This window comes from Manis pentadactyla, chromosome 2, assembly GCF_030020395.1.
Source record: "Manis pentadactyla isolate mManPen7 chromosome 2, mManPen7.hap1, whole genome shotgun sequence".
Lineage (NCBI taxonomy): Eukaryota > Metazoa > Chordata > Mammalia > Pholidota > Manidae > Manis > Manis pentadactyla.
Genome location: NC_080020.1, coordinates 215,409,842 through 215,433,092, shown reverse-complemented (window position 1 = coordinate 215,433,092; position 23,251 = coordinate 215,409,842). Strand labels below are relative to the sequence as shown.

The following is a 23,251-nucleotide window of genomic DNA, read 5'->3' as shown; positions in this document are numbered from 1 at the left end:
AGAGAATTATCTAGAAATAGTATGCCCCTGGGACCAGGGGAATATTTTTCAATGAAGAGGAGTGCACATAGGACAAAAAGAAAAGGGAAAGAAAGACCAGCTTTGGGGCTGGGAGGAATCGTGGGAAGGTAGTTTAGAGTGGTAGTTCTCAATGGGGGTGTTTTAAGCTCCTGGTTGTGGGACATTTGGCAATGTCTGGAAACATTTTTGGTTACTGAGTGGGGTTTGCTATTGATATCCAGTGGGCAAAAGCCAGAGATGATGCTAACACCCTACGATGCACAGGACCATCCCCTCCACCAAAGATTATCCAGCCCAAAATATCCACAGTGCTGAGTTTGTGAAAACTGGCTTAGAGGAACTGTCAGGTGATGGAGAGGGTAACAGGGTGGGCTAAGGTCACCCCTGCTGGTAGCCCTTTGTGTCCCTTGACTCCCAGCTGCTCCTCCTGGGCCTAGGTGTGGACTGGGGCTGAGTCTTCTGCACATTTAGGGAGGCCCCTTTCCCCACCTTGGGCCATGGGACACTGACCTCATTGTAGTAAGGGCAGTTAGTGGACTCCTTCATGGATGTGTACTTCTTGTCGTCGCCCACCTCCACACACACCACGGGGTCCATGTTCAAGCCCACCAGCTGCCGAGCCTCGATCACTGTGATGCTGACCTGCAGGCAGGAGAGAGAGAGAGGCCAGGGGGACAGCCGTGTGGACCTTGGAGCTGGCCCTGCTGGCGTCAGGGTCTGGGCTGGAGGGTGCACGGAGCTTACCCTGGACCTGGGCTCCAGTCTAAGCACTGCCTGTAATCTGCTAGTGATCCCGGGCTCTTTCCCTGCTAACCCTCAGTGTCCTGCTTTATAAAGGAGGGGTATGGTGGCTGGACAACATCAAAATCAGTGTTGCTAGTATTATCAGAGGGGAGGTGAAGGACGGTGGTTAAAAGCCTGATGCCCCAGCCACTCCAGACCAACCCTATCCAATCTCAGGGTGTGGGACCCAGTATCACTATTTTTAAAGTTCGCAGGTGATTCCAAGTGCACCGTCTGAGTTCTCCCCTGGGATCTATGGCTCTGCTTCATAGAAGGCTGCAAACCCACTTCCCAGGTTTCATGCACTCAGGAATTAAGCTTTCTATGTCTCCATTAATGTGCATTTAATTTCTGCTCCAGCATTTCTCATTTTAAGCCTGTAAGTCTTTGACGTCATTTTGTGTTTCTGGAATTTGGTCCTATTTCTACATTCCTGTTTTCCTCCTTTTGTTTAATTTCTTTGTTTAACTGCTCAGTGAGACTTGATGCCCATCTGAGCCATGTTTTCTGGCTTGATGCTTGTGTGTTGTGTGTGCTCTGTGTCTTTTCAGTGGCATCCAATTCCCCAGGATCTTACTTCTATTCTGGGAAGCCCCCTTTTCAGTTTTTCATTCATTAAACAAATATTTGCATATATACATACAGAGAGAGAGAGAGAGAGAGAGAGAGAGAGAGAGAAGTGTGTGTGTGCCTATTTCTCCTGAACCCTCAGTTTAAGCCATCAGTTCTTGCTCTGGATTAGGGTGATCATGATAAAATAGAAAGAGGCCCAGATGAGGGGTTGTTGGACTGGCATTGAGCCCCAGACCTGACACATTAGCAGGTGAGACAGCAGGTGACCAGGAAGGCTCACTGAGCTCAATTTTCTCATCCATAAGCAGAGACACCACTTGGTCATATGGCTACATGAGGGTTAAATGAGATAATGTGTGTCAAAGTGCTTCATAAATAGTAGAAAGCTCTAGACAATGTGAGCTATTGTCATAAATGGCTTCTCAAATAGAATTTCCCTTCAGTTAAGTGGTTGGTCTCCCAAGTGGGTTAGGCTTATGTATGATGCTTACAATTGTTTCATTTGCTATTTTGCATTTTAACAAAATAGCCTCTGTTAAATTAGTTGTAGCATTTACCTCAGCACATTCCTCTCATGAAACCATATGGGTTGCTTTTTATGCTTCTCATCTTGGAGATTTTATATTTTAATTGTTGTGCTTTGATGCAACTTCTAAATATGACCTTACGAAAATTATCATCCACCAGTCCATTAAAGTCTTATAAATATTCTGAAGGCCAAGAAAAATCCACACATCAAAACTGACAATGTTTAGAAAAACGGAAACTTCTATGCCAACGAGATGTTGCCAAGAAAGTATATAGAACTGGCAACTGAACATTTGTTAATTGAAGCAACACTTGAACGATGTATGAAAGCAAGCATTTCTATTTGGAACTTGAAGTGCCAAAGGGAATGGAGCTCAGAATCCAGAGCTCCAAAGAAGTTCAATAATCACCATGTCTTCAGGGGGCTAGAAGGGAAATAGATCTAATTAACTTGGCTCTCAGAAGTTGACTGTGAAGAGTCAACAAACACCAGAAATCCTTCCCTCCTCTCCATTAAAAAAAAAAAAACTTTCTGGGGTTAGGGTGGGTGGGTGAAATAGGTGAAGGGGATGGAGAGGCACAAAATCTTCATCATAATATAAATTAGTTATGGGGATGAAAGTACAGCATAGAGAATATAGTCAATAATTCTATAACATGTTTCTATGTTGACAGATAGTAACTCACTAGTTGGGGTGAGTATTTAAGGATGCAGATAACTGTCAAATCACTAAGTTGTATACTTGAAACCAATATAATATTGTATATCAATTATATATCAATAAAAAATATATGAAAAAGTGACTTTCTGTAACTGAAGACTGGAGACAGACACAGTGTTGACATGAAGAGGTACTAAATATAGGCCATCAGGAGATTAACCTTCCTGATGGGGACAATTGCTTCGTTTTTATGTTTTTCATCCAGAGGAGAGCTTTTTTGCCCCTACTCCTTTAAAGGACCCAAGGTTTCCATCCTCTCCACTGAGCAGAGCCAGCAATGGGAGACAACCTTGGCTGGAAGTTCTGACACCCAGGAGGTGGGAGGTGGAGAGGGGAGGAGGGCAGAGGGCTGAAGGCAGCAAAGGCTTATGGGGAAGAGAGACTCCACAGGCTGCTCTTTGCTGGTAGAGGGGTGGCCCTGAGGGGAGCCCTGAGAGGCCACAACGAAGGTCACTGAATGGCATTGGCTGAGGAGGGGAACGTAATTTCTGTGACCAGCCATCACCTGGGGCTATGTGGTGGGGAAATGTATCCCTCGGATTTGAAATTTAAAACAAAATTCTCAGGGAGGGGATTGGCCCTCCTGCTCTCCATTCTCCAATCGTCATCAGATTTTGATCTTTCCAGGGTGGAAGATGAGGAGGCAAATAGAGCCACAAAGGGACCAGCTGACCAGCTGACCAGAGAGACTCTTTTGGTAATTGACTATTCTACTCTCTCCTTCCAAGATAAGGGACATAATGCCCATGCAGCTTCATGAAAACCATCTCCAGGAACAATGCTGAGTGTAAAACTACACTCTGTCCTGGGAAATCCTGAGTCATTGGGCTTTGTGACCTGCTTCCAAGGGATCTGATCATGTTTCAAGAATGTCAATGGGGAGCTGGTGATGGAACGTGGTGATGCCTGTAGTTCTGCTCTTCTGAGACATCCTCTCCCTTCCCTCATCTCTGGGTGGCAGAGAAGTGACATGAGCAGATATGCATGGTGAGAAGGTCTCTCCAGTGGTGGTGCAGAGGGTGCAGTGGAGGAGGCAATGAGGGCAGGGAGAGCAGATAGGAGGTAGGGGTCTAGGATCAGTGGCAGAGGAGGCGCCATAAAGGTGAAATGCTTAGAAGTGGAAACATGTTAGGTCTTGGCCAGGAAGAGAGTGGGGAGGGAGCAGACTCAAGACTCCATGACCCCCCAAGAACATCTCTGCCAAGCTCTGCTCACTCATGGGGAGAGTCACAGGGAGGAGACTGGGGCTTTTCGCTTTTGAGATGCCAGAAATTGGGAAAGGGTCTACACATGACACTCATTCTAAGCAGAAAGAACAAAGGGTGTGACACCCCAGGGTGCCTTGTCACTGCTTAGAACTCTCAGCATCCTTCCTGGATCTGAGTTCAGCTAAACCCCTCTCCTCTCACCAGTTGGGTGCATTTTCTGAGATCTTTCTAACTCAGAAAAGTCAAGTTCTCCAAGAGAGTGAAGCCCCTGTTGGTAGGTTGTCCTGCTTTAAATTATACATGGTATTTATTGGGGGGCAAGAATAAATACACAGCTGCATCCTCAGAGTTCTCTCTCAAAGTGTGTTAATACTCGCAGTTGAGATGTGAATGTACCTGTCAGGAAATACTGTTACCACATTAAATACGACTGTTGTGTTTAACTCAGAATGTTTACAAAGTCTTTGGATGGAGAATGTGTGGTCCACTTAATAGAAGTCTCTGGCAGGAAGTAGTCTGAAAGAGCTTTTGAAATCAAGCAGCGGGTAGTAAGCTAAAGATGAGCAGGCAGCAAAGGGGGCAACCGCTCAAAAGACTTAGCTGGAGAGAAATTAGTCACTCCGACCACTGCGGCTGGACACCCTCGGGTTTGAACCCTGGCTGTACCTTCGAATAGCTGAGCGACCTGGGCAAGCACCTTACTCTCCTTGCACCTCAGGGTTCTCCCTGTGAAATGCAGTGATATCTGTATTTGGATGGTTGTAAGAATTATATTAACTTAATGGAAAGCCCACATACAGCCCCTCCCATACTGCCTGCCCACAGTTAACCTTCAAAACATAAGTTACATGAACAGCAACAGCAGTGAGTCCAGTTTCTATGTGCCCTGTGTGGCAGGCCAGTGATGTTGTAGAGGGAATGGTATCTGACTCCAGGTATTTGTTCTTTGAAATTTTCCTGCTCTCAGCACACACAGGAGCAAAGCCCTGAACCCAGTCTCCTGGAAAAGCCTTCTGGAGTCTTAGGACATTGTGTTTGAGTTTTGGCAGAGAGGTGTGGGGGCAACATTCCCAAACCTCTAGAGAGCCCAATGGCTTGAGGTTGTTTAAAATCACAGGAGCAAGGCCACTTGACATTGCCTGAGGCTATTATTCCAGCCCCTGGGAAGCTGGTCACTGACTGGATGAAAACAATGGAAGCAAGCATTAAGGGACACAAGGTGTGTTCTTGAGAAAATATGACCAGATGCTCCTGATACAAAAAATGGTGCTATCTAGTTCTTTGTCTCATCACCTTAGTGAGGTGAGGTGGGGCTGTCCTTAAAGAAGGGGTGGTGTGCATGGGGCCTGGAAAATGGGCATCAGAGATAAAGCTCTAACCTTGGAGAGGAGACCCACCCTGAGTCCAGGGCCTGGCACTGGCACCTAGGGCAGGAAGTGCAGTGGAAGCCAGGTGGGGTCTGCTGAAGGCTCTAGCTGGCATACTCACACAATCCTAGGAATGCCCAGTAGTCTTCTGCCCTATAGCTGGGTCTTGTCAGAATCCAAGGGACGGTCTAGAGCAATGGATGGTCCCTTGGCCCTTCCGGCCTCCAGTTTGTAAATAAGTACTAGGTAGTTCTGGCTTGTACATTAATATATTGTGAATTGTGCTAATATAACTCAGTCTCTCAGGCTCTGATCAATTCCTGGAGAAGAGACAAAATTGAGGGTGTGTACAGGTTCTAGGCTGAGAGGACTGCATTGGGGTCCAGTCTGCCTATGTGGCCTTCTCCCAGCAGATATCAGCCATGCTCATGACCCATCCTGCCTGCACTGTGGCCACACTAACAGTCCTATAACTGCAAATCTCTCCCTATCTCAGCCATTTTGTCTCTAGTTTTAGAAATATACAAACGACAAAAATCAAGTGTTAATCTCAGAAAAATACAGCAAAGGAAAAAGAAACACCCACATTCTCACCATCTATAGATAACCAGGACTGATACTACTTCTAGCATTAAGATAATACAAAACAATAATTTAAAAACACATACCAAAAAAATTTCTTTGGACGCTCTTATTTTAATTGTTGGAATATTTTTGTATTAATGCACAACATTTTGTACTTATACACGGTATTTTGCCCTCCTTGGTCTCATGGTTTTTCCAGGTCCCTCTGACTTTATGAAATGCAGTGCTGGACACAAAATCCTAGGAGGGTTTTGACCAGAATAAGTGGAGTCTTCAAGTCCCTCTTTAGGTTTGTATCCCTCTACTTATGACACTGTGAGCACCTCCCAAGATGAAGCTTACTTTGGGAACTTATATTTAGCTTGTGGTTCTCTATGAGCCCCAGATCCATGCTTCCACAGAGTCTATAACGTACATCTGGCCAGAACCCCCAACTAGAACAACTCCAAAAGGCATCAGGCCTCCAATGGCCCTACCTACCTGGTAATCCATGGGCCGCCCAGCACTCGGCTCCATCTTAATGTCTGGTTTGGATCTGAGGAGGACAATGTATTGTCAGGCCTGGTGTAAGGGAACTGCTTGCAGGGGAGGGGAGGGCACTGGTTAGACCTTGGAGAAAGGCAGAAGGACACAATCATGGTCTTCAAACACTTCAGGCCTGCCAAATAGATTGGGTATTAGTTATTCTCAAGGGCTCCAAGAGGACTGACTAGCAGCAGAAGTAACAGAGTGACAGAGATGAGAATAACAGGTTCAAATGAGGGCTGGGCAGCTTTGTGATTTCTCTGAGCCTGGAGGTATTCAATGACCTGGGAACACAGCCCTGCCTTTGCAGGAGACAGGTGAGAGAGACATCCAGGAAAGAAGAAAGGGGCAGGATTAAGAAAGAAGCTGTCCAAGGGCCCTGATTTTTTCCCATCCAAATTCCAAACATGGCAAGGTGGGGCCTGCCTGATGAGGTGGAGGCCATCGGGGCTGCAGGGATCTGCCCACTCACCGCTTGTTGGAGACATTGGTGGTGAGAGCTGTGACAGAGGCTAGAGACACGGAGTCAGGATCCAGCCCATCCCCCAGCCGGATGGCCAGGCCGTCAAGGTCCTCCATCTCCAATACTGCTGGTTCATCTGCGGAAGAAGAAACGTCATTTGTGTGGACTGGATAGTGAGATAGTGACTGTCTTTTCCCTTTCCCTTTAGCATCCAGGAAGCTCAGAGTCGAATTCCAGTTTTAGTTGGTATCATCTGCTTGGAATGTTATGGCCTGTTTATCTGCGGTGTTTCCTACCTAATAGTGATCACTGACTTCAACTGACAGAGTATCTGGTCTTGCTTTTTAATTTTAATTGAATGTAACTCTTTTATTGTACATTACTTAGGAAAGCACAGCATATCCTTCGTGTAAGAAGGTAGGGAATAAGAATCCATACTTATGTACATCTCAATGTAACAATAGCTACCATTTATTGGGTGGCTACCATAAGCCAGGCATCTTTATAAACATGTCTCTAGTCCTCACAGCCACGTCCTGCCAAGATAGGCATGATTCTCATGTCACAGCTGGGGAAACAGAGGCTTAGGAGTTAACTTATCTATGTAAAATAGCTGATGGAATTCAGAACCTAACCTGTGTCTATTAACCCAATAAGATGAAGAAATGACAAATCTGAGAAGTCACCCAAGGATGGTGGTCTGCGCCTCATCCAACAGCTGTACCTTCCTCAATCTAGGAAGGAGAAAGGTACAGGTGGTACTGGCATCAGGGCGATAGAGGAGAGATTCCAGGGCCAGTGGGCCACACAGGGGATGCTGAGGAGGGAAGTCAGGAGCCCTGAAGGTGGGCATGTGATCAATAGACGGGGTCAGAAAACTACACACAGCTCCCTCATCTACTCCATTTCTACCCTGTCTTCCACCGGGCCTTCCTGCTGGCCCAGACTGTGCTCTGCTGGCAGGAGGGCCACTGGCCACTCCAGCTTTCCAGGCACACCCTGCCTGTCTCCCTTCCCTGCAGCCCAGTAACAGGCATGGGGAAAAGGCAGGGCAGGGAGTCCTGCAAGGATTCTTGGGACCCTGGTTTTCCCCCAAAGACGGCAGAGTTAGCCAAACAGCTTTCGTTCTTTATTATTCTCTCCTCACTTTAAAAAACTCCAGACTTCTGAGTGGAGAAAAAAAATTGGGAGCAAAGAGGGCTGGAGAAGCATTTCTTATTAACAACCCACCGGGCAGAGGTCTGTGCTTGGTTCCATGCAAGAGGAGATGCGATTCCCACCCTCAGCCCTAGGAGCGCCCTCTTCCCGAGGACCACCTCAGGGCCCAGCTCCTCCGCCAGCCAATGGGAGGCCAGGCCCCTCCCAGGTGGCTCCCGCCGGCCAACCACAGGAGAGCCTGTTGGGGCACTGCCCACGGAGGGGCGGGGCTTGGTGCCTGTCCGGTGCGGGGAGCGGGCCAGAGCTGCACCGTGGGCAGGGGCACGAGCCAGTACCTTGTCTTTGGGGTTCCTCCTTGTGGGGCCGGGTCTTGCCGAGCTTCATGGCGGAGAACACGCTCCTCCCGGCTCTGTGAGCGGGGCCGACAGAATGAGGGGGAGGGAGATGGACGCCAGGAGAAAGATGCGCAAACACAGGAGAGCAAAACCCGAGAGAACGCTTAAGAGAGGGAGCTCCATACCCCGCCCCTCACCTGCTGGTCCCGAGATACAGTGGGCAGCAGACTTCCCCAGCTGGGAACCATGACGGGGAATTAGGGCAGAGGGAACCCTACCACTCCACCTTCCCCAGGCCTCCACACCATCGAGGCGCAGGTCTGTGCGCCAGAGACCAGAGAACTGTTCCTTCAGTTGGAAAGAACAGTTTTTAACTGTAGCCCTCGCTGGTCCTGGGCTGATCTCAACCCCCTCAGCCAAAGTTAGCGCTCCGAGCTCCACCATGTCCCAGGTTTTCCTCCCTGTCCTCGCACCCCACCTCAGCTGGTTGGAAAGAAAGCCAGAAGGACTGGAGACAAAGCATCAGAACAGAAGGGCAGGCGCAGGACTCACAGGGGCAGAGGCTGAGGAGGAGGTGGGAGATGTGGTTGAAACTAGCTGCTCAGTTCTCAGAGGCGCTAGTGCTCAAAGCCTGCTGTTCTTCCCAACCTCGCTGCGCCCTGGGCTTCTCCTTGGTCCCCAGTGAAAAGAGGAGGTGGGTCCTTTCCTGTCTGTCTTTGGTGCTGGCTTTGGCCCTTTCTGTCTGTCCCCTCACTGCCGAATGCCCCCTCCGCAAACCCCAGGAACTTATGGCAGACTCCATAGTTCCTACCTCTTCCTCTTGCTTGGAGTGGCCTTGGGCCCCCAGGTGAAGGGCCTTGAAGTCAGGGGGGCTGAGGGAAGGGGGCAGGGGTCCTCACTGTCCCTTCGGTGACGTCCCTGCAGCCAAGCCTGTGGTCCCCGGCACCAGGAGGGACCAGGAGTAGGACCAGCTGGCGGTAAGGTGCAGTATTCCATTACCCCATCAATGTTGCATGGGATAGATACCTGACTCCCTCCACTTCCCATTCTCCCTCCTCCTGGGTGTGGCCCTGTTATCCTGCAAGCCCAGGTGGGGCAGGGGGCGGACTCCAACCCTGAGCTCACCCACAGCACAGCCCACCCATCTTGGGGTCACACATCTCCCTAAGGAGGCTTGACTGTGATCCCCTGTCCTTCATGCTGGGTAATGTGAGGTTGGGAAAAACCTTTATGTCCTTGTAGAGATGGCCTCAAAACCTCAAGCCCCTGCACTCAGGGTTGGGGGGCCATCTTATTCCTGAAAACCTGACATTATCCTAACTCCAGGCCTTTTCTTTACTCTTCAGATGCAGGGCAAGACATGGAAGGGTGTGTGTCCACTGTCTCAGTGAGAGAGCCACCAAGAACCACCCCTTCCTTGTGGCACCAGCTCACAGTTTAGGAAACACTGGCATGTTCATGATTTCCTAAACAGGCTGAGGCAGGTGCAAGAAGTCTGGGAAAACACTGATGTGTCTGCACTACCAGCATCCTGTCCTCCAGGCCGAACACTAGGAGGAGACGGAAAGAAAAGCACTCTGTAAAACGACTTTGGAATTATTTTTAAAAGTGTCTCCCTTTCTAATAAAGGGAGGTTATATATATATATATATATAATAAAATGTCCAATGAAAGATTATATAATCTTTCTTAAGTAACTATTGTGGGCCATAGGCTTTTCCAGATGTCTGCTCATTTCACCTGCATAGGAGTCCTGAGAGGGGCATAGACTTCTCTTCATTCAGCCCAAGAAAAGACAAGCTCAGAGAGTTGAGGCTGAAGCATAAATCTCCCTTCTCCCAGGCCAAGAGTATTTCCACGGCATCCTTGATGCTGTGGGATTGCAGTTCTCTGTGAGCATGAATTCCATCTGGACTATTTGGAACTTTGGCAAAAATCTCTAGGGCCTGCCCTTGTAGGTGTAAGAATGGGCCAGGTGCCAGCACAATATGCAGATGGGGTATAATCTGTGAAGTCCATAGAGTGTGCCCAGGTTTATAGAGAAGGGGCTTGTTCAAAAATAACCTGAGCATCAACACATTTTGGAGGAGACTGCTGTGAATGTGAAATGACTGGTCACCTATCAGTGAACAGGTCAATGAATCCTTTAGAAACAGGTGATGGTGAGAAAGGACCTTCCTGCCTGGCTTACACTGAGCATCCTGCGGGATTTCTCCCTGCCTGGTGGCCTTAAGGGTGGGTGCTGGCTGCTTTGACACCTGCAACAGGAATCATGCCTCATGTGGGTCCTCACTCCATTTCCTATCTCAGGTTTTGGGATTCCTTTCCTTTCGGCCTCCCTGCTTTTTGGGGATTACCCAGGAGTCCTCTTGAGGGCCCCTTGCTTGACTTTGTGTAATTATTTTTTGGCTAATCCCAGGCTGTACCATCTTTAGAGTCCCCAGTACGCTCCATATGTGACCTACATGATGCCATCACATGGACCCTTCCCCAGCCACTCAGCTCCCCATCCTGTCCCCCTGACCTAATGCCTCCCAGGAGAGCACTCTAAGATGGTAGGTCAAAGTCATGTGTTGGTCAGAAGCAGGCCCTGCCTGGAGAAGCCAATTGATCGGCATCCTGAGACAGGATTGGGCCCTGCTGCCCAAGGCCCATGGTGGATTCAGGTAGCAGGGAATCAAGGCTTTCTGACGCTGGTCCCAAGGACTCACCCAAATGGAAAAGGTCCCAGGGCCTCCCTTGGAGTGACGGCCCTTGAATTTGAAGTCACTTTATTCCTTAAAATAAACATACTTAGAAGCAAAGATTAACATTAAAAGAAAAATTATATTATCCAACTATTCTCTACCATACTCTGAAGCAATTCAAAGGAGAAACCCCTCCAATTTAAACCATCTCAGGTGGTCAGGTTCATGGACGGTACTCCTGTGTGCCTGGGAATATCTCAGAATAAAGATTTATCCCTTTATGAAAAACACAGAATGCATAGGACAAATGTAATTTCCAGAATTCTTACTATAGACTGTGTGCCGATTTGTTTCTCCTAGACCTGCTGTTCAATTGATCTGAGCTGTGGGCGGTAGAGCATGATGTCATTGGCTATCCCTGCCCTTTGCAATTTTCTGATCAATAACTCAGCAGAGGTTCACTGCAGAAAAAGCCTTTTCTGCTAATTGGGGGCCCAGTTCCAGGAAAGCAGCATACCTGTTTCTCATGGCAAAGGGTAAAATTCATTTTTGAAATAAATGTTAACTTAAATAGGGACCCTTGAAGATTCTCCACTTGTATTAAAGACTTAGATTTCAAAAAATGTAATTTGTTGATAAGGTTATGGGTGTGCTGACTTGCTTTTTTTTCCTCCCCAGTAAAATTCTGCATTTAGTCCAATTGGTTTCTCCAATTGCCAAAGATATAATGGGGTGAAAAACAGACAAAGAAAACAAGCCAATAATCAACTCAGTGAGAAATTACTTTGCAACCAAGTGGCTCCTTCACAGCTGCGTGAAAGCAGGAGAAGCAGGAACCAGGGGAGGTGGGCCTCTCAGGACCCTCTGAGGATGTGTGATCACATTTGGGCCTCTCTGTTTCTGGGTTTACTGTAGTCAGAATGATATGTACCTATAATTTAGGCTAGTTCTCTGTAGAGAAAAGACTGTAAAGTTAGCTCACTCATTGTAAACTTCTTTTTTTTTTGTCTGTGGTTCTGAGGATTCCTTGCTGGTTCCAGCACTCAGCTCTAGAAGGATGTCACTGCGCTGGGATGATATGCTTGGGGCCCTAGGGGAGAGCTTAGAATTCTGGGAATCCTTGAGAACGTTGGCCAAACTAAATTTAGTAACTGGGTGTTTTATTAACTTGAGTTCATGTATTATTCTGGAGGTTGTGACCTGAAGAGATGTGACTGAAAATGAACTATGGACTGTGGCTGCCCACCGCTCTGCCCTTTGACTGCCTTCAGCTGGAATGGTCTAGGCTCATTAGCTCAGGCCTCAGGTGAGCAGGAGAAACAAACTCCTGCTAAGAGAAGCAGGGTCTGTGGTTCTTCTCTGCATTTTTTAAATGGCTGCATTTTCAACACTTGGGGTCACGCTCTTCAGGGGCCCCTTGGTGGGTTTATTTCTTTTACTTCCCATGCTCCAAGTATAGCTAAGTTCATAATTGCAGGCTTTATAGTTATCTTTCAAAGTGGATTGGATTTCAGTTAGTTTTGAATAACTTCCCACATCTGGGCAGGACTGGTGGACCCTTCATAAAAGAATCTGTCCCCAAATCGGCCTGTTTGCGCATGCACCCTCACCATACCAGCAGATTTGGGAGGCCCTTCTGTACTTAGTCCGATGTTTGCCCGGGGAGCTGGCCCCTCAGCTTTCCCCAGTGGCCCGACCCCTTGCAGGCCTCGAGCAAACAACATCATGGAAACGGAAAGCCCCTCTCCCCAGATCAACCTGTAACAGAACCTCGAGTACTCACAGGGAGCTGGAGTTCTTTCTTGGCTTGATTCTCAAGTTTTCCCTGCTGCAGCTTACCCCTGTTTCCACTTATTCCTTCCCAGTGGAGATAGAAACTAACCAGCTTTGCCACACAATAACCTTTCAGAGATTTAAAACTGTTTCCACAGTTTTTCTTCACCAGGGTAAAGAGTTTCAACTTGCTTAATCTCTTTTTAGAAATCCCAATAGTAAAAACCAGTTTACTTTTTATCTCATATGTTAATTGGAGATGGCAAGACATTCTGATGAGGTAGTGCCAGGGAACCCACTTTTACTGTGGGCCTACTGTGTGCTCAACAGTGTGAGGCAGCTCTTTAGTCCAGCAGTGGTCAGTCCAAGGAATCAGGCCAGTCTGAATCCCTGGAGATCTGGCCCAGGACAGACTGGGAGCTGGAAATCAGGAAGGGCCTTAGAGCAACTCCTAGAGCCACTCTCTGGGGAACAGCAGGTTGTTTATGTCTCATATATAGTCCTTTTACATCTCAGCATCCATGCAGAAACCCCTCCATAAGAGGGACCCACCAGCTCAGTGTCTGCTCTCATCTCCCACATCCCCCAGCATTCAGCTCCCTGGCACTCTCTCCAAGCCTGGCACACGCTCTGCATGAGGCTTCTCCCCTTGCTCAGAAGCTGGCAGATTCCTGAACACATCAGGTCTCCAGACCTGAGCTCTCCCCACTCGGTGCCATTGCCTTGTTGGCCTGCTTTTGCTTGCTTATGACAAGCTGGATGGAGTTGGAACTTGATATGCTTTTGTTAATGCCATGAATGAAGCTGACTCCCCTGGGATCTTAACGCAAGTGGACACCCCAGACCCACGCCGTGCTGATCACTTCAGACCCCTATATATACGATTCTGGTGTCCCCATGGTATCCTCATGTTAGCTAATTTTTAACTTATTGAAACCACACTTTCGGGCAAATCTAACATCTCTGGGGCTCAGTTTCTCTATCTGAAAGATAAAGACCATATTCCTGGACTTTTCAGCTCTCTTAGTGTGTTTGGAGAACTAGGTTGAGTTAAGAATACAACCAAGGGCTTTAAACTTCCTGGGTGTATTGTAAACTCAGGGCCTGAAGTTAAATTGCCTGTGTTTTAGTCCCAGTTCTGCCTCTATTCTAGGGCAAGTAACTTCCCCTCTCTGGACTCCTATTTGTCATCTGTAGGAAAGGGTCTGGACAAGAGGCTCCCTCCCGCAGGTCAGCCCTCACTACCATGGCCCTTGTGAATTCTCTGTGATGCTAGAGGGTCCTTGAGATGATGTGCTTGGGGGGTAGTCTGTGAGACCCACTCATCAGCCCCAGGCCTTCAGCCTTCTGCCCTTGTGGCCAGCCCCTCTCATCTGGTATCCCATCCTCTCCTCTCCCAGACAGTCCTGATCTCTCCCTTCCCCAGAAAGCCTTTTGGCAGAATGGACAAGCAGAGAATGGTTGCCTCTCCTTGGCGTTCTGGGGCTTCATGCTCTGGCCTACCCCTGTGTCCAGAGTTGGTGTGTCCGTCTGCCCAGCCCTGCCTGGACTCCCTGGGGAGGTTGCTGTTGGTCCTTTGGGCCTCCCCACCCCTTTTTCTTCTGTCACACCCTCCCTCACAGGGAAGCCTGAGAGCCTGACCCCTAGGGGTGGGGGCTGAACGGGGAAGTGCAGGAGGAATCAGACACTGAAAGGAGGGAGAAGGGAGTGGAAATCAGAGGTCTGTCCACCTGCCTCACCTAACCCCTCTCTGCCCCTTGCCGCCCGTGGCCAGTTGGAGGGACCTCATCACCCTGCCATTCCCTAGTGCCAGCTCCCCTAGGACAGCCCACATCTCAGCCCTCTGAGGCAGGCCATCCCAACATCCCCACCCTTTGGTGAAGAGCCTTCGAGCCCCGTGGGCTCCCCCGTGGCCCGGGACACCTACTTGTGCTCGCCATCTCGGCCTCCCTTGGTCTTCTCTCTGCCTTTGCTGAGCAGGGGCAAGAAATGAGGAGACAAGGGGACATGAGTGAGAGGGGTGGACCAGAGACACTTGCAGACTTGGCCCCTGGCCCTGCTGACCTCCCCAGGGGCCTCCTTGTCCCAGGGAGCCTCACCCCACAGCTTCTCACCCCAGTCTGCCTAAGCCTGCTGGCAGGGGCCTGGGGGCTCTGGGCTTTGCCCTGGGGAGAGAGGGGAGGGTGGTCACTGTAGGATCCTGGCACTCTGGTGAGGAAAGAGGCCTCAGGGCATCACCTGATTGCCTCCACGCCAGGCCAAGGTCTGGTGATTTTTGAACGTGGTTTGCAGGTTCTTTAGGGAGCACAAGGTTAGACGAGTGTTGCCACCCTCCAGGCCTGGGTCACCCTGCTCCTCCCCCTGCTCCTCCCCTGTGGGTGGGCAGCTCCCAGGCTGGGAGGGCCTCTGAGAAGAAAGGCTCTGGGCACGGGTGGCAGGAAGGTTTCTAGGCTCAGAGCTGGCAACACGGTGCTCCTCTCCCTCTTGAGGGAGGCTTCGAGAAAACCCTTCAGGAATATTCTCTCAGTGCTTCCCTGATGCCGTGGTGGTGAGGAAGAAAAGAAAGCAAATAACAACCAGTGATTTTTTCTCTCTTCACATTCTGTCCTGGCACAGACCTTACCCAGGTCGATATGACTCCATGCCAGACAATTCCATGACCTGAAGGCCTGGATAGATCACAGCTGAAGTCCAGTTTTGGTCAGCTATCCTTCTGCTAGGCAAGCCGGTCAATTTGTAATTGTTTTCAAATGAGTTAACCTCTCTGAGACCCGAGAGTGGCTGAGACCACGGAGCAGAGAATAGCTCACTGCACAGAAGGGGAGATGGTCTCTGCACCCCTGCTCTGGCCCTGGGCCCGGCAGGTCTTGGGGGCTGGTCAGGTGTGGGCCCCCCTGGGACCCGCTGGGAGCTGCCTGGGGCTTGCTCCAGCGGAGCAGGGGCTCCAAGCAGCTTTCAAGGATGAGGGCTGAATAGGAGATTTACTGGCCCCATCCTTATTAATCCAAGCAGAGCTGCTTTTCTTAGAATTATCAATCCAGGGTTTGAGGGACATTTTAATTAACTAATTAATTATTTGTTTTTTAGAAAGAACTCTGTGACCCTGAAAGGTTTGAAAATATTTTCAATAGAGAAACCAGAAGGGGAAGTGTTATCACTTGAAGTGGGCAAGGGTCGGGTTATCTGTGTACCTGAACAGTAAAACATGATGCTTTTTCTCTTTCCCTTTGCGTTTTGCTCTGATATCGCAGAGAGATGTCAGGCTGGCCCAACAGGAGTACTTTGCAGGCACGTAGCAGGCCAGGGCCCAGCATGTACTTGCCACAGGGGCACACACGCACACCACCTGGCACGTGCCCACCCTACCTCTCCTCGCACACTCCAGGCCTCTGGGCCCACGAAGGCGCCCCCATTCTGAGTGTGCAAATGGAGAAGGGAAAAGGACCCTCTTTATGTGAAAAAATAATACTCTTGTGATTTTGCTCCATCCACTGTTATGACTACAACCAACATGAACAGTAACAATTGTTAAGGCCCCGTGCTGAGGACTTGAACATGCCTCAGCATATTGAATCCATCCATCTCATGAGGGGAAATTGTTATTATCCTGTTTTCCAAAGGAGGGAGTTGAGCCTCAGCCTGCCCTTGTCACTCAGCTGCAAGCGACAGGGGCGGGCCGGACTTTCCTCCTAGAGGCCGCACTGTGGTTTTGTGTCCCAGCCTGGCGGGTAGATTCCATTCCTTAGCCAGCGTTCTCTGGCCTCTGTTGCCCTCCACCTCTTCCTCAAGCTCCCATCCCCACCGCGCTGTGTGCACTGTTAAGAGCAGCCACAGGGCGGTCAGTCTGGGGAGCTCTAGGGTTTGCTGGGACCCAAGGGTTTTAGGGCGCCAGGCCTCATGTGAGGACTCAGCCCTGGGCCAGGGACAGCGGGATCTCCAGCCTCAGGTGAAACAGCTGGATTTGGGCGGAGTCTCCTGAGCATGGCTTCACCCCAAATCCTAGCCTGACCCTGGCTTCTCTGGGCTGCGGGTCGCTGCTGCACCTCTGGGGCTCAGCCTGGTGAAAGGAGGTGGGGAGGGGCTGTGGGAACTGGCAAAGCAGCACTCTGGGGTGAGGCTGGGTGTGCTGACCCCCTACACACACTCCAGCTCACACACCCCGTGCACACCTCTGTCAGATCCCCAGCCTGCCCTCTGGCCGCAGGCATAGGGGGGAGGTTCCTGGCTTCCATGCATTTCCTCTGGAGTGGAAGAATGATCCATCACGAAAGCAAGGACAGTGGCCCCCCTCCTCCAAGATGAGACCTAGCAGAGAGGAGCCCAGCAGGAACTCCTACATTCCCAGGGACACCAGGAAGGAGTTGGGTAGAAGGAAGTGGGGCCATAGAGGGCAGGAGGGCCAGGCAGATGGAGAAAATGAGGAAAGAGAGCTGTAGAATACAGGGAATCTGAGGAATGCCCCAAATCCCCAAAGTGCATCTACAAGTGTAAAGCTGGAGCTCCTTTCTTTATCCTTTCTAAGATGTGGCTCCTAGAGCCATGTCAGCAGCAGAGCTCAGAAACTGCTGGTATGTGCGGCTCCCTGGCATCGTGCAGAGAGAGAACATATGCTCAGGGCAGATTCCAGGGAAGAGGACTTGACTTAGGGTCAGAGCTAGGCACATACTACCTTCCACCTCCCTGTCCCTTCATTGGCCAAATCCTTTCTGGAGGGCTCTCTGGTCCAGAAGACAGTGGCTTCCCCAGAGCTGACTGGCCTTACTGGCGGGCACTTCTGTGATATAACAGCCGGGGCTGCAAGGCCAGGTTCCCCTTAGACCCCCACTCTCCTTGACACAGCACTTACTGGCTGCAGATGGGCAGCCCCACCTATTCCTCACCAGCAAAGGGCCCATCCCCAGAATGTTTTCAGGGGGATGGGCCCTGAACAGGATGCTATATATTCCCCAGGCTGGCCTGCTGGCTGCACGGCTAGGCCTGGCAGGTGAGCATGTGGCCACCACACCTCCTGCAAGGTCCTCTCAGGGTCAGGCTGGCAGCCCCAGTGGCAGCTGGGAAACCATTCGCACACTCCCACAGCCCCTCCCACGTGGGCTGGTGGCCCCTGGAAGACAAGGGGTTCTGATTGCAGCCATCGCCGTCTCCCAATTCCCAGTCCCCCGGTAAAGCCCCTCGTCCTGCTCCTTTCTGTTGCCCTGGGAGAGGCCACATGAAGCTCAGGGAGAGGTGGCGAAGCAGGCACTGGAGGACGAAGGGTGGGAGGTGCCCTCTCCATACCCATATTCCTGGGCCCAGGACCCTCTGTGCGCCTCAGGATGTCAGTTTTGAGGGGAGGCAGCTTGCTCAACCCATTCCTGTTACTGACCCAGAGGGGCCGGTGACTTGCCCAAAGTTTCTCGGCTACCCAGTGGCAGTCAGGATGGAACTTAATGGAACTTTGGGCTCCTAATTCAGGCCACACTCCTTTCCCTGAAGCTGATACTCACATGGCTTCCAACCTTGTCCCCAGAAAGCCCTTTCTTGGAGCCCACAGGCAGTCTGAGGGCCCAGGTCTAGCCCCCTCCTAGGTGCGGACAGAGGATGGGGACCAGGGGGCGCCCTCTGTGTCAGCATCCGCATGTCCTGCTCCTCCACCCACCATCTCCACCCCAATACCTGACCCTTGGCCTTGCCCAGCTGCCAAGAGCCTGTCTGTCACCAGGCCTCAGGTGGGACCGCCCTGAGCACCTAGTGATCTGCCCCTCTGTCAACCCCCTGGCTCCCGCAACAACAGGGTGGTGGCGGGTCCTCATTGTTCTGGGCCCCATTTTATAGGCAAGAGAGGGTATGTGGCTGGTCAAGGGTCACAAGGCTGGTAAGAGGCAGAGCTGGGACTCAGATCCGGGTCTCCTGAGGCCAAATACCTCTTTCCGCCCCACCTCGCCTGGAGTGTGTGGCCTGGACGGTGCTGCCCCACCCACGGCTGGCCTGAAGGAGAAGTGCAGCTGTATTTGCCACAGATGTGGCTCTTTTGACCCTGTGATTGTTACTCCCCGCCTTGCTTCCAGGGTCACAGGCTTGTGTAAGTCTGTATCTGTCTGTGTGTGTGCTGGGGGCCTGGGAGAGTGGTTCAGGTGCCAAGAAGGAAACATTTGTCTAATAAAAGTATATCGATTCAATTTTTCTGATTTAGAATCCATGTTTTTTCAGAACAGGGACTGAATAATTTTTCTTGGAAACAGTGGAAGGAGACCGAAAGGAGATGTCCAATGGCAGGGGGTACCCCTTTCTCTCAAAACCCACCCCTGTTTATTAGATGCACTGTCGACTTGTCTGCATTTTACACATTATTCCTAGTGACCTAGGAGCCTACAGATTACATTTTACTTGGGTCTCTCTGGGCTCTAAAAGTAATACAATTACATTTCCTTTTTTGTAAAAATACTGCATTTGGAGCAAGCTGTCCTGGACAATGCATCCTGTCACCTGTGTGTGGCAGGATATTTGCAGGCATGGAGCCTGGACACTGAGGGTGCCACGATGCTTTGGCTTCACTCTGCCGGGAAGGTGCCTCCCTCTCTTGGCCTTCACTGGACCTGGCAGAGGCCAGGCTGGCCTGCAGCTGGTCTAGCACTGCTGGGACCTGGACCAGGAAGGTCAGAGCCACCTCCTGTCTGCTTTTCCCATCCTCTGAGGAGGGAGGCTGTCTCACCTCTTCCCCTCATGTTACAGCTCACCCTCCTGGGACTCTGTCTCCTTCGGGGTAGGGGGCAGGTCTGGCCCCTCAGACAGACACCCCACTTCCCTGGTGAGCTCTGGGGTTGGGGGCCGGAGGAGGCATTGCAGAAACACCTTCCCGTCCCTTGTCTCTCCAGCACCCCAGCCCTGGACTCTGAGGTCAGAGTGCTCAGAATGCTGGGGGCAGTGGGCAGTAGAGGACACAGCCTGTTACCTCCGGAAGCTCTTCTCTCCTGGTGGCCGGGAGCTGGGGAGCAGTCCGTCTGTCTCCTGGCTGTCTTTCTCTTCCTCTTGAAGGGACTCATCTCCTAGGAAGTCCCCATCATCCCAGAAGCCCACCGTGCCATCTATGGCCTGATATCGGACCTCCACACACAGGCTAGTCTGGAGGGAGAGAGGCAGGTAGGGTGGGGGTGTGAACCGTGGGGGCAGCAATAGTAGGCTCTTCACTGGGAGATGTTTACCAGGTGCTTTCACTCTCTTCACTCACTGAAAGGGGCGAGCTGGGTGTCATCTCCCTCCACCTCCCACTTTGCAGATGAGAAATGGGCTTGGCAAGGCTGACATGTGCAGACTCAGTCAGCTTGGTAGGTGCTGGCTCCCGATTCTCCTGCATGTGGCTCTGGTCCTCCCTGGTTCCCCTGGCAGGGGCCTGGACTGGCGGAGGGCTCCCTGAGTCCCCTGGGTACACATCAAGAGTACTGCTCAGTGTTTCTGTATGAGGGTCACCTCCTTGTCCTGAACCAGGGCTACCTGCAGGGAGGAGGGGTGGCCTGCCTGAAATCGGCTGACCTCCCACATACTGGATGCTCCTTGGAGCTATGACATGAGCCTAGCATGCCCCCCAGGAGAGGAGCCTGAGCTCTGGACACTGTGCAAAGGCATGGGGTCAGGACTTCTTCCTGCTCAACCGATACCCACATGAGAGCAGAAGGGACCTGGGGGTCACTGGGGCTTTTTTTCTTAGGAAAGTGGAGCACCAAACCTGGGCCCAAGCTGTGCATTTGAGAATCCTGATTGGGCTTCTTGCTTTGCGTCCTTGGGGCCACTTACGTCCTTTCAGCTCTAGTTTCTCCCCAGAGCACAGGAAAGACCCATTCTAGCTCCCTCGTCAACCTGCACAGGTGCTAGGAGGTCTCCTACAAGCACCTGGCCTTCCTCACAGGCCGCAGGTTGACTTGCTCCTGAGAGCCGCGAAGACAGCCTTCACCCAGGGTATGGGCCTCCGAATGCCCAGGCTTAGATTTCCCCAGGGAAGGGGAAGGTGTGCACATTTTCTGCTAAGATGCTTTAATGTAAACTCACTTGATCTTCTCAGCACTTCAACCTACCCACCTAACATATCACAGAGGTTAAAGCACTTACTTAAAGTTACACAGCTAGGAAGTGCTTGGAGCTGGGAATGGAGCCCAGCCTCGTTGACTCCTCGCCCCACGTCCTTCCCACTGAGTCACTGTGGTCCTTTCGTGTGACCAAGTATGTTGTGGTAGGGAAGTGACAGCCTAGAATTAAGGTTCTGGATCCCAGTGCTGGCTCTGGTGTGGACCAGCTGTTTGACCTTCAGCAAATTCATTTCCCATCCTGGACTTCAGGGTTCCCACCCATCAAGTGGATGGCAAAGGTGGGCAGTGAGCCAGACCATCTGTAAGTCCTTTCCTCAGCTGAATTCCTAAGTCTGATTCTGGAAATACAGGGCCTGGGCTGCACTGCCTGCTTGTCCCTGCCCACTTCCCCATATATTTGTTCTCCTCCAAGCCCTCCATTCCCCCTGGTGTCCATAGTTTGTTCTGTATCCCCTTTCTTCTTGCTGGGGTAGCTGAGACCAGAGCCCCCCTGACTTCAAGGAGCCTCCTGCCCGTGCTTCCTGCAGAGAGTATGACCTGTCAGGGGCCAAGCTGAGAAGGCCCAAGTGCTCTTCTTGTCAGCAAGAAATATCTTGAGATACTAAGACATGTGGGAATTCTTGCCCTACCCTGGGCACTCCACAGAGAGGGTTCCTTCCATCCTGGCTCCCTGTGGCTACAGCCCTGCCTCTGAGGTGATTCAGCTGGCTCCTCCATAGAGCCATGCATTACACAGGACCCAGGTGAGGGAACCATGCTACAGCCCCATTTTACACATGGGTAAACTGAGGTCAGGCAATACCAGCTACCAGTATTATTTTATGTATTTGTTGCACACTGACTATATGCTTAACTATTCTAAGTCCTTTCTGTGTATTCTCATTTAATCCTCAGAACAATTCCTATAAGCTGGAACGATAATTTGGTTCACTCTGCAGATGATACGTAACCTACCCAAGTCACTCAGCTAGTGAGTGGCTTAACTAAGGTTTGTATGCAGGGGCCACGTTCCTCACCTCTGGACCATCCTGCCTGGGAGTGGATATGCATGAGCTCAAGGGGACAGATGCATCACAGTAGCACCCAGGGGCTTGGCATCCAGACCGGTTTATTTCCTTCCTTTGTGAGAATATGTATCAAGTGTCCTCAGACTGTGCATCAATATTCATGGGCTCACACTGGGTGTTGGGATGGGATGTGGCAAATGGAATAGAAAGCGGGGTCCCTGCCCTCCCAGCTAGAGTGGCACTAAGGCAAGTATGCAGAGTGAAGGTGATGCCCTGGAGGGGCCAGCAGGCCCAAGCTGGCCTTCAGATGACCAGAGAGGTCAGGTCTCATGAGCCTTCTCTGAGCTGAGTCCCAGTGGAAGGACCCCGTGGTGAAGAAGGGGGGCATCTCCCAGTTGCCCTTCTGCGTTTTCACTGAGAGCAGACCCTGCCGTGCCCCAGGGGCTCAGCCACAACCGGTAGGCTGTGGGGCTCCTGCAGTCTGATCTGAGTCTCCTCCTGCTGCCTCACCTCGCACCCTTGAGGAGGGCTCCCAGCCCACCCCATGTGTGTGTGGGGGAGGTGACACCTAGCGGGGAAGTGCAGGCACTCTCTGGGGGCACGCCCACCTTGATGATGGCATTGCTGTCATCCATCAGCCTGTCTGTCACCTCCACGTGGTGCTCCTCCACCACCTTTTGCAGCACCATGCGGAAGGTCCCGATCAGCCTGTGAACAGCAGAGGGGGCATGGGAAGGGGTTTCACATGAAGGGCCAGAGGGAGCAGCGAACATCCCAAGAGGCTGTGACCAGCTGGGGAGACCAGTGGGCTGGGGAGGGGGAGGGCTTGCTCAGGCTCCAGGCTGGGCTTGGAGAACGTGGTTCCAGAGCCCGGGCTGGTCCTGGCCAGGAGGGCATGTCCAGGAGGGTACATGACAACTCTAGTTGTGTGTGTGAGACCCATGTTCCCCAGGAGAGCTCGAGAGTGGTGAGCACCTGGGGCGAGGTTACGGACCGGGTGGTATGGGTAGGGGAACCCCTCTGCTCCTCTGATGTGTGGAATCAGGGTTCAGCTGAGCCCCTGCTGAGAAGCCTCCATGTGCCCAGTGTGGAGGCTGTTAGCAAGGACCCAGGGCTCCTGTACACACAAGCAGCCCCTCCCCCTTCCACCTCCCTGAGCGTGACCGAGGCCTCTACCCGCACTGGTGCTGCAGGCACATGGTCCATTTAGTCAGCAGTGGTGCCCGCCCCTGCATTCCATAAGCTCCTTGAGCACAAGGATCCATCTGACTGTGGGACCCCTGTTCTCCCAGCTGGTAGCAGGGGAGAAGCAGTGCGGTGCCATGCAGGGCACAGTCGTGGAGTCAGAGGCTGGGATTTAAAACCCAGCTTGGACATTTAATAGTAAGTTACCTGATTCCTGGACAATTTACTCAGGCTCCTCCCCAGAGCTGTTTAGAGGACTGAGATCCTCAGT

General features: G+C 51.3%; 1 protein-coding gene across 1 annotated transcript in view; it reads right to left on the bottom strand.

Moving 5' to 3' along the window:
• Positions 1-23,251, bottom strand: part of OTOF (otoferlin) — an 89,640-nt gene that overhangs the window by 30,679 nt on the left and 35,710 nt on the right. Inside the window, exons 4-10 of the mRNA XM_036903411.2 lie at positions 22,404-22,503; positions 19,660-19,829; positions 14,656-14,700; positions 8,269-8,342; positions 6,785-6,911; positions 6,268-6,322; positions 532-663 (exon numbers count right to left, since the gene is read on the bottom strand). Of these exons, the coding sequence (XP_036759306.2) occupies positions 532-663; positions 6,268-6,322; positions 6,785-6,911; positions 8,269-8,342; positions 14,656-14,700; positions 19,660-19,829; positions 22,404-22,503 (703 nt within the window). The remainder of the gene's footprint in view (positions 1-531; positions 664-6,267; positions 6,323-6,784; positions 6,912-8,268; positions 8,343-14,655; positions 14,701-19,659; positions 19,830-22,403; positions 22,504-23,251) is intronic.